General features: G+C 35.0%; 1 protein-coding gene across 2 annotated transcripts in view; it reads left to right on the top strand.

The window, feature by feature from the left end:
• The window catches only part of SLC41A2 (solute carrier family 41 member 2), a 57,591-nt gene extending 46,818 nt beyond the window's left edge, over positions 1-10,773 (top strand). The window contains exons 10-11 of one of the 2 annotated variants that reach the window (XR_012586291.1): positions 4,151-4,339; positions 8,809-8,911. Coding sequence is in view for 1 of the 2 variants with exons in the window: in XM_074581150.1 (XP_074437251.1) it covers positions 8,809-8,994 (186 nt within the window). In the remaining variant the exon portion in view is untranslated. Of the gene's footprint in view, positions 1-4,150; positions 4,340-8,808 lie in introns of both variants that reach the window. The other variant, XM_074581150.1, reaches the window with a different exon arrangement.
• Positions 10,774-11,548: the final 775 nt, after the last annotated feature.

Genomic DNA, 11,548 nt, shown 5'->3' on the forward strand with positions numbered 1-11,548 from the left:
CAACCTGAATTCATAAATCCATGTGAAATCCATACAGTCCTCCTACTCACAGAACTGCAATCGTAACATGTTCAGGGATACAAACCTTTTCTTCAGCAGCAAAGGATAGGGTAAGACATGAGCAAGGCAGAAGTTCAGCTGAAAACCAAGTCAAGGCATTAGGGCAGGACTTTCAGATCACACAGTAATTCAGACCCAGCATTGGCACAAATACACGTGTAAAGTTGAATTTATAAAAATCGAGGTCCGATTGGAGTATTCAGTTTTGCAATCATGCATCTCCATTGCAGTCCATAAAACCACACCTGGTTTTCTTGATTTTTCACCTATAAAGCAGACATATAGCTGTTTTTCTTTTTCCCCCCACTTCCTTTTATAGATGATCTTTTCCTCTTTATCTTCTGTCTTTAGCCATAACAGGCAGTTTGAGATGTATTTACTTTGAAACTGAGTAACAGTATTGCACACTGTAACTTCTTATGGATCTTGACAGATTTACAATTTGGAACCCCACATTTTTTAACACCTTCTGAAAATATTTAAGAGTTTCTTTTCCACATTTTAGTTATTCTGGCATTTTTCTAGTAGTGATTATTGAAGTTTTGCATACCTCTAATTAGAGCAGATTTAAATTTTTCGGAGCGATGATTCTTGCTTTAACCCTTAAATCTTGAACATATTTTATTTACCTGTTGGTCGGAAGCACTTCCCTGCTGCAGTTGTATGCTTTTAAGTTTCTCATTTCTCAAGGAAAACACTTAAATATTTGCACTCATTCCTCTTCCCTTTTTTCAGTGACATCATCTATGCACCTGGATATAGTAAAGAACAGGTTTCAAGCTGCCATTTCTTTTGGCATAAGCCAACATCTGCTGATCTCATTTTCCCAGAATTCTTTTAAATCTCTCCCAATGAGAGCTCTTCCAGCTCTGCTGTAAAACTACAGAGCTAATTATTGTAATTTCAATTATCAACAAAACAAATCCATTGTCAGTCTTTTGAGCAGTAAGAGATTTGCATTCCAGGCCTTTTTAATAATATATTGGACTTTGCATTTATTTTCAATTTGCATGGAAGGCATATGAAAATGGATGTCAAAAGTTACAAGCTTGCTTGCAGGCTGTATCTTTTATGTTTGAGGTGGTAGATGATACTTTAATAGAACATAGTGATTCCCAAAGGTGAGAGTTAATTATGGTCAGTCCTGTGTTTGAGGAGGTGTGGTATCACTACTTTGCCCTTTGCAGTTCCTTACTTATATTGCGCTGGGGAGCAGAAAGGTTAACTGAATGATGATTATGGCAATATACCACCTATTTACATTTTTTCCCACTATGTTAAAAAATTAATGCTAAATTAAAAAACAACAACAGCAACAAAGCGAATTTTCTATCTTTAAAATTCAAGTGACTATTTTAAGATGTTAAATTATTTAATGACATATTTTACAGTGGACTGAAATAGATTGTTAATTAACTTCAGGATCTGTTTATTATCTCTGATTGTCCAGCTTTGTGTTTGTTTAAAATGGAGGGGAAGGGATTAGGGAAATGACAAAAGTAGAGCTGGAATGTTATAGTAAGCTGAAAAAAAAATCAAGGAAATATTAACACAAAAAAAAATTAATTATGACTTTTATATTTCTCTCTTCTTCTGTCAGTTTATGCTATTGCACATTATATCTACAGTAAATTTGTAACACATATATGAATTCTATTTGGCATTTTAACAGGACTTTTAGATTGCTTGTAAACTTCAATATTCTTCTTCCCAAAGTGATAAAGCAGAATTTATTTGCATTGCAAGCTCTATACAGTATTACTGAAGTTCCAATCACAAAGTTAATTTCATTTTCATCCAGTTCTGATACTTTCATAGTTTAATTTTTGTTTTTTCACCACCCTTGCCTACCAGCTTCTTTGCTCTCTTCTTCCCACCTGTTCTTAGATATTCTTTCCCCAGCATGTCATTTAATTGAAATATGTATGGGAAATAAGTAATTAATATGGCATGATGTACATTAGCAACAGTATGATTTAGTTATTATTGACCAAAAATACACTATGTAGTAAAACAAAGTACAGTTTCACTGAATAGGTAGTTGTTTCTAAAAATCATTAAATTAAGATATTTTAAATAATATGGGTAGCCAGTATTATGGTCTGCATTCTCCCTGATTCTCTCTGAACAAAACAGTTCTGGGTTTCTAGACTTAAGAAAACCCAGAAAGTATTTTATTTTCTTTTATTTTAATTTTCAGTTGTTTCTTTTCTTTAAATAAATACATATTCTTGAAATGTTCTTCAATTAAATTTATAAATTGGTTCTATTGAAATGCAAGGCTATGCTCCTTTTGACTTTAGTGGGGCTAGGATGCCACAATGATATTTTCGTAAAGGTAGGGAAAACTGCACAAATATTTGTGTTAATGTGCATTCATCTAGAACTTTTAGGTTCGAGCTCAAAAGGTCTGAATTAGCTCTGTAGTGAAGAGTCTGTTCTGTGTTTATGAATGGTAGTGTCAGAGGAAAATACAAAAAAAAATAGATTATGAGGTAGGTATACCCTGTAAGTATGTAGGGTACTCCACATAATGCAGCGTGCATTATCTGGGCAAGCCAATGTGCATTATTGAAAACCAGTATATTGATTTTAAATGTGTTTTGGATTTGGTGAGTATCCTCTATTTAAGAGGAATACTCTTTTCGTGAAAATTTTACAAAACCAAGTCACACATGAGCACATACCAGTAACTGCTACATGCAGTTACAATCTAACGTTTGACCAACAGAGAATATATTTATTGAAAACTAGTTCTCCTCTTATACCTCACAAAGGCCCAAGTATTTTTTAACTGTGTGAGGCTAGGCGCCGAACAAAGTTTCATCCTCTGTCTTGTCAACCAGCAGTAGAATGAGAGCAGCACTGGGACTGCGAAGCCATCAGTCCTGGCGCGGGGCTCTGAGCTTTCAAAGGCGGCCTCTGTTCTGCATGTTCTCACTGAGCCAGTAAAACGCCCTCTAAGGAATTTTCACACCTCCTAACCAAATCTGAGCACACAGTTATGTTAAAGACTCGGGGAATAAACAAACAATAGTAGATTCCCAGAGCTATTACCAAGCAAATAAGTAATTCCAAAATGCAGTCCTTCTTATCCCGTGAAGGTCAGGTGTCTACTGCTGTGAAGTAACTTTTTGCAGTGCTTCAGGGCTGTTTGGGGCAATAGAAAACCAAGAATTCAGCAGTGCTGATAATGACTGCCTGCTCCCATCAAAAATGTCATGGATTTCTTACTAGTGTGAGGATTCCAATGATGGCATGGGCCTCTTCCATGTGGAAAAATAGATCATGGGGTATACTGTACGTTATAGAGAAATAAGGAAGATTGTGTTTGTAGAGAAAATGTTGATGCCTTTTAAATACTGATTTTTCTGATAGGAAAGGTTACTTCTGAAATGTAGAGCATATAGCTGCTAGAGAGACCATATGATTCAAGGAAATACGGAAACTAAGGTCCAAACCTGGACAGTTGCGCACGTTCAGTGCTTTCTCATTGCAACATGAGAAGCAGACTTGCTGGATTCATTGGAATCTAAATGTGGGTACTGCCTACTCTTCACTTCCAGGCGTGTTGGTGTCTGTGGTGGAAGCCCAGCTCCTACCAAGTCATTAGCAGGAATATATAATTTTTGCTGCCAGAAGGCAGAGCTCAAGGTGCTTATGTACGTAGCATGACACACTGACTTGTGCTACAGCTAGTGCAGGTTGAGCATACCTGAATGCTTAATGGTCTGGGTTGCACTCCTCATTCAGACAGATGACAAACAGCCTGAAATTAGGAATGTCTTGGTCAAACCAGGGTGTCTGGCAAAGCCACAAAGAAATCAAAAGGACAGAACGAGGAATTTGGATTCAGACTGTGGAATAAAAAAAAAAGTTCCCGCAAAATTACATCAATATAGTCAAACTGATTTAGAAACAGCTTCAGTTAAAATGGTGTCTTCTTTTTTATGTAGATGAGGTTTTAGTCTTACGTAAATGTATGCTGTGTCTGGGTACCTGGATACCATAGTGTAGCTACATACCATTTAGCTACAACACGAACTACAACAGGAAGAAAAAACTGTGATGTTCAGTGGTTTCTTTGCAGCCAGACATTGAAAGAAATCTCTGTATGTTTGGAGAAAATAGCGACTTATTTCCCCTGGACATGACGCGCACCAGATACGCAACTTGAGAAGACAGTGGAAAAAAATTTCTCTTGAAACACATGTGTAGACCCTACTCTGGGACTTCACTGACTACAGGATTCTAGCTGTAGACAATGGAAATTCAGCAAGTAAGTTCATTGTAGATCAATTATGAGTGCTTTACAGTTACCACTTGGTTTCACATGAAGACATCAAAAGCCATTTAATATCTGAGAAATGTGATATATAATTTAAAAATTAACTTAATGACAGGTCAAAACCACGAGAAGACCTAAACCATAAATCTGGGGAGAAAGATGTCAGAGACAGGACATAGTAGGTTTTAGAGATACTTGGCTTTTTCACTCATAGTTTTAAAAAAAATGAACTTACCTTTGAATTTCATGGATTTATAAGAGTGCTTATGCAGTAATTATGAGATCTTGTCATGGTTACGTTATAGGTGAATTTTGAGTCAATTTAAGTTTGAGGGTAAAGCAAAATTAAAATGCATTTGAAAAGAGGTTACCACAGTTTATTTGCATCTGTGTTTCCTGTCTAAAGTAACAGAATTAAACTATTCTGTAATGCTCATTCGCATGGAAACAGTTTAAGGTGAATCAGCAGTACCAGTAACATGCTGAATATTCTGTCCATCTAAGGCGTGCGAAATAAACTGCTAAAAGGACTTCGTTCTACATACTAAACTTATAGTAGAATTTTGATAACGCCTGTGTGCAAAAACAAATGTAAATATATAACCTAAACTTTCTCATGCCAGACCGATGTTGGAATTCACTAATTACAGCAACCAATGCATAAACTAATATAAACAAAGAGTCAAAGCTGTTTTACAGATACTATGCATTTGAATGTTATACCTTTTATCACTGTAAATTTGACATACATTCACTGATGAAATATGGTCATCCCAGATGAAAGCAACAATAAAAATACTATAGCATCCTGCAATGTATCAATTAGGCTATAGGAAGCTTAGACAGTATTAAGAATATTTGGAGGCAGTTGTGTATTTTTATTTTAAATAAGAGTTTCATTCTTTTTCCATTGCAGAGATCATGAGAAACTAATTACATGAAAAAACGTGCATAGCTTGTAGGGATCCTTACTCCATGCAAAAGACCAAAAATAACTTTTCTTTAGCTAAACTTGTTATTTGTATCTAAAGACCTGCAAAGAATGAAAGCAAATTTTGTGCCCAATAACAAAGGAAAAAACCTGCTTTGTAGTGTATGAAGTTCTCATTTCTAGTCTTGCAATCATAAGATTTGAGCTTTAAATAGTGAGGCTCACTGTTACTTCAGCATTCATATTCAATTTCAGTTTCAGTCTGATATTCATAATTGGAATCCGAAAGTTAAATATCGAGAATTACTCTATTTCTGTCCTTTGTTGTACAAAATAATATATGTACTTATACTCCTTATTTTCAGATTCTTCATCATTAGGGTTTGATAAAGATTTCACTCTTGCTCTTTCCTTTCCTCCCTCCCTCCCTCTCATTCTTATTGCTATATTCTGCTTCTTTAGTCTTCTGAAGACCTTTTTTGACAATGTGACTGATAAGTCTTTTTACAAATGCACATCGATAAATGGAAAATATCAGTCATTATTGGGATACTTATTTCATATTTTCTTGGTTTAAAACTGATGATGTCTTTAGTTTCGTTTTCCTCAATTTTGATCGTATTTTTTTCCAGAAGAGTAATAACTCAGCATGACCTTCCTTTTAAAATATCAAAAGATTTGGAATGTTGCCTGTATTTTTGCAATCCTTGCTCTGGCCTTTTTTTTTTTTTTCATCAGCGAACAGAAAGTGTCTCCCTTTTTTTAGATAGACCCTTTTATGTATATAGATATTTAGTTATTTTTTACCTTTTTAAACCTCAGGGTTATTTAATTCTTCAGTCTGGAAGAATTCCTAGGGCTCTGTTTCATAATGCTACTACTCCTCATCTCTTTTTTTCAAAAAACCACTTCATTGTTCTCTTCCTCTGTATTTCATGCTAAACAGATCATTTTTGTACTGTCTTATTAGGCTTTTCTGTAATGTTGATCCCTTCATTTTTTCCCTCAAAACCAGCTGGTTTTCAATTTGCAGTATGAAGGCTTTCTTCTTCATAGCATGAGTGCAGAGTAGAAGTACACAGTATTTGTTCTGCTGTGCCATCTGTGTGATTTTGCTGAAATAAGTATAGGTCACTGATAAATCCCAGAAAATGTGAAGTGTTGTGCCACTTAAAGTAACAAGCCTTGTAATGTCTTTTTGTATGATTTTTCTCTTCTTTTTACCTCTGACAGATCTTTGTGAGTGACTTTTCTTAGCACTTTAAATGCAGGGACTGTCTTACTTTCAAAAATCAGCAAACTCGTAGTAGGGCTTTTGCTTATTTTTTTTCAAAAATAACAGTTGATTGATGACTTTGGTTCCCCCTCTTTAACATTGATAAGAAGTAAAATCTCATTAAAGATTTAATTCGTGTTGATCTTGCAACACCGACTACAGTGGCGAAATACGTAATCATTTCCAAAGACTGATCTCTATAATTCTTAAATGTTAGTGAGTTTCCAGTCATGCAAATGCATGATGACAGCATTATTCCTTCACCAAAACGCAGGCTGGAGAACTGCAGTCTCATTCCGCAAGCCCAGATGTCCCAACTGCCATCATATACTTTCAAAAGCATCAGTTTTATATAATATGCTATAACTTTTTGCTTATTACTTAGAGAAGCCGAGTTTGTTATAATTTCTGTTATGCACCTGTAAGTTAATATGAGAAGGTTCACAAAACTTAATTTCCAAACTACCCATTTTTCACAATAGTTTAAGTCAGTTATTTTAAGGTGGAAAATATATAGACAAATTGAAGGTTTTCGTGTCATGACTTTTAAAAGCCAAAAGTGCATCCTGTCATTTAAATTGAACTGTATATGCTATGTCTAATTGGTTGTCATATAAATGCATTATAAATTACTCTTGGAGTGAATGCGCTTATCTTCTAATAGAACATGCATAACCATTGTTGATGTGGGGCACTGCAGAGTCTTCTGTGCACATCCTGTAGGAGATGTTAATGTACAGTATCTTTTATAAACAGGCCTCTTTTTGTCTCTGTTAGAAGAAGGAGCTGACTCAAAGAATCTGATAGTCTTCCAAAGAAAACATCTGTTTCAAATATATTTGTTTGGATTCCAGTCAGCACACCTAGGACTTGCATAATTAGCTTAGACTACAGAGTTCCCTTTTCAGAAGATATGTTTATATAAATAAGCCATGCATTTTTCATTAAGCAAATACTCCTCCCTTTCTTTCTTTTTTTTTTTTTAATTAGAAATTCAGGCTTGTGTTTTAACATACACTTTTGCAAAGCAAAGATGAATTGAGAAACTTTTTCAACGTTTTTTCAACATTTTTTCATATGACATTCATTTTGTTATGCTTGGCATTGTGGAGTGTCCTGCAACCATCTTATCAGTATTTCATAAATGCGTGCATACATTTATGAAGATGCTTTTGATACCAGTAATTGATTATTTACTAAACAAAATACAAATTTTGTACCTTTTACTACTTTTGATACTGCATATTCTTTTCAATGTACATAGTAGACTTTTTAAAAATGAATTATGGTAGTAACCGTCTCAAGTTTACCCTTCATAAAGATCTAATTAACTAAAAATACATAAAATATGGTGTTTATTTAATCTTAAGCAGCTCCTTAGAAGAGACAAAAAAGAAGTGGAAGCTCAGTTAGCGGTCTTTTCTCCATTCATCTCATGCCGTGCCACACCACATGATTCCACTGAACCAGAATCTCTTATCATACAGCTGTGCAACATTAAAAGAATTCTTTTCTAAAACTGGATTAATGATTATGCATAACTTTGGTATTAAGATCAAACCTCTCGAATGTTCAGACAGTCACAGTTGGGAATGAAATCTTTTACTATGGGATAAATTCAGCCTGGAGTGACAATTTCATAATATATATTGCAGGTGTGCCTTACTACGGAAGGGCTGAAGCTGGTATTTCATCCATAAAAGTAGCTTCTAGGCCATTTTTTGCAGTTCATACAATCCAGATGAAACTGTTCTTAATCTGACCAGTTATTCTTTATATCACATCTGGTTTCAGCTCAATTCTAGACCTGTGGGAACAAGAGTTATGCCTGTGTTGGGTGTTTTCATCAGGGGCAACATCACTTGGTCCTGAATGATCTCAAAACCCCACTTACACTCTCGCTGTACAGAATGTTGTCTTGTGGGAGAAGCGCAGTCGCATGTTGCGTTGGAATTTTTGCTTTTTCTTTCCATTTTCAGAAATCTTCAATCATAGACTCGGTGAAGAATGCTGTCAATGATTTAGTATGTTGTTTCTGACTGTGCGTGTGTTTGACTCGGAGAAGTTGTCTAAGTGTCCCTGTCTCTAGTTGTGGGGAGTGTTTCAAAAACACTGTTTTTAGAAAATAATTGTCAAAAGCAGTTGTATACAACAGTGCTAAGTACTAAGGAGCCAATAATGTTGGCTGTTGACTTCCTTTCAATATAACTTAAGTGATAATAATACAGATTTTGTTTATTTGATGTTCCGTAGGTGTTTACTCTGTTATGGATTGCTGACTGGATGGTGCACCACTTCTGGAAAAAAGGAAAAGATCCTGACAGTTTTTCTATCCCTTATCTTACTGCACTGGGAGATCTGCTTGGAACTGCCTTATTAGCTATAGGCTTTCATTTTCTGTGGCTCATAGGTGACAGAGATGGTGATGTTGGAGACTAATTATTCCGATGGATGCAATGACTTTTCCTGGAAAATTGACAAGACCAATTGTTCCACTTGAAGGTCCTTAAAGTGACCGTTCCATTTGGTAAAAGTAAATCAAGTTGACACAGCCTTAATGATTTGAATTTGGTTTGTTTTTTAAAAAACAGGATGGAACTAGGATACTTGAGACCTTTACTCTGAAACCAAGGTGGATTGCTGCTAGTTGAAAACATCTGAGTAGACTCAATGAAGATCAATCCTTCACCAAGTTTTAAATTTTGAAAAGATCTGGTCTTTTAAAAGAACAGTTTCTTACCTGTATTGCAAACCAGAACAGTCTCTAATTGCTCATTCAGTGGTGATGAAGAGGGTAAGACCCAGTCTCAGTGGCTTGCCTTGTCTTTCCCTCCTGGGAACAAAGTGGGTATATATTTTCATCTTACCACAGAAGTGGTTAGAAGACCTCAGATGAGTTCAGTTGCATAGACATTACCTGATTAGTTGGTGATATGTTCTTATCTTGCAATTTCAGTGCTGTAGCACTCTGACCATTGCCGGCTTGATATTAATAATAACTGTTATGGTGATTTGAACCCTGGTTGTCTAAACATTTTGTCACTTTATTTCATGTATACTAATATGACCATCAGCATTTATAAAATTAGAAATTTGAAAAGCACTTCGTGCTAAAAAGAGCAACCTAATTATTTTGCTGTTGTGATTTATTAGAACAAGAGCATAGTAAAGACAAATAATGTGTCACTGACCTGATCAATAATAATGGATGAATGATTAAAAGTCCTTGTGTTGGAAAGTGTATTTTCATTTAGCAACTGAGAAGATGTTTAACTAACTGATATTAATGGTGTTGTGATGGCCAGTATCCTGATTTTAATGAAGTATTTAAAGGTGTTGATTAAAATGTAAATACTGATCCCTGATTAAAGCTTGGGGTATAAAAAATTATGTTTCTTTTTTAGGCATTTAGGAAATTACATAAACTTCAAAAATTCCAGAGCTATCTATGTCATCCATTTCTAAGCAGAACTCTCTGCTAACAGGATTTCTGCTTTCAGACTGTGGAAGTAACATGCTCAATAAGGAAGATGACTGCTTCTGAGTGATTTCTCTTATTTGTATACCTCAATATTTCAAATAATACATTGATCATGAGGACTCTGGTTGCTACGTTGAAGAAAGGTACTAGTCGCTCTGCTTTAAAATCTAGTGGGAGTTCCTCACAGCATATGTTTTTAAAGACTATAGCATATATCCTAAATGCGTAATTAAATGAACATCTCATATTTTAAATGTTGTGATTGAAAGTTTTAAATTTTGAGACTTAAATTAGACAACTAAACCCATATATCAGCATATGTTGTAATCCTGTAAACATTAGTCATGTGATCTATGCATATAAATCCTCCCTTGTAATTTGATGGACCTACTCAGATGAATTAAATTATGTGGATAAGTGTTAATGGAACTTCTATAGGTGTCGGTCGGTTTGCAATTCTGAAAATCAAACCAGCTATTCAGTGCCTACACTTGGATTTAGATGCCTGACTTTTAGCTCCCTCATTTAAATGCTTTTATTTAAGCTTTTTCTTACAGTTATGATAATATAGTTGCTTGAATGAACATATGTATTATGTCTTTTATTATGTGAGAGAAAGATAAAATCTTTCTAACTTCGGGTTCTTTGACTTTTCTTAGTTTGTATTAATGTTATTTAAAATAGTTTCTTGTATGTAGCATTGCGGGAAATACCCCTATTAAATTGTTTTAAATGGACTAGATGTAACTCCTTTTTTAATTTCTTTTTCAATAACGGTTATTTTTGGTGCAGATGTAGATGCAATTTTTTTATTCTGACAGAATTGCCATCTGAATGAACTAAACTAAGCTGCCATTTCAAGCACTTTTCTCATTAGAGTTACTGGATTTTAAGGTCCTTTTTAAATGAATTGCAAGATTCTTAAATGTATAATTTCTTGAGATACTTGTGATCTGTGCTTAGCTGAGGCGGGTGTGCTTATCTGTGTGATCTGATGCGTGAGGCCGTTGTAGTATTTAGTCATGACAGTATCCTTAGTGTGTGAAATATTTTCACAGTAAAGAAGCAACAACTGTTGGTACAGTCTGATGGCAAATGGGTGGGGTGTTTAAATTGCGGGATTAGGGAAGAAATATTAAATGGGACAAATTCAGTGAAATTTGAAAAAGGAAAATATGCTGAAAGACTGGAATAATCTGTGCATGGAAAAAATAAGTGATGGAAAAGTATAATGGGAAAATCTGGTACTTCAAGACAGGGAAGGTTCGTTGCGTAGTTGAGAGAGCAAAATCCGTATCGTGGGAAAGAAAGAGGTGCAGACTTTCACACAGCATTCATTATGAGAGGCAGAAGCAAACAGAAGGAAGCTATTCAGAGAAAAGAATAAAAAGGCACAGCCAAACTTGTTTTTCAGGAAGGGAAGAAAAATATAACTCGTGTTGAAAAGAGTTGGGGAAGAGGTGGAAAAAGAGATACTTTGGGGAATGGTGGAAGTGAGGAAAAAAAAAAGAA

Source organism: Larus michahellis, chromosome 1 (genome assembly GCF_964199755.1).
Source record: "Larus michahellis chromosome 1, bLarMic1.1, whole genome shotgun sequence".
In the NCBI taxonomy this organism is placed as follows: Eukaryota; Metazoa; Chordata; class Aves; order Charadriiformes; family Laridae; genus Larus; species Larus michahellis.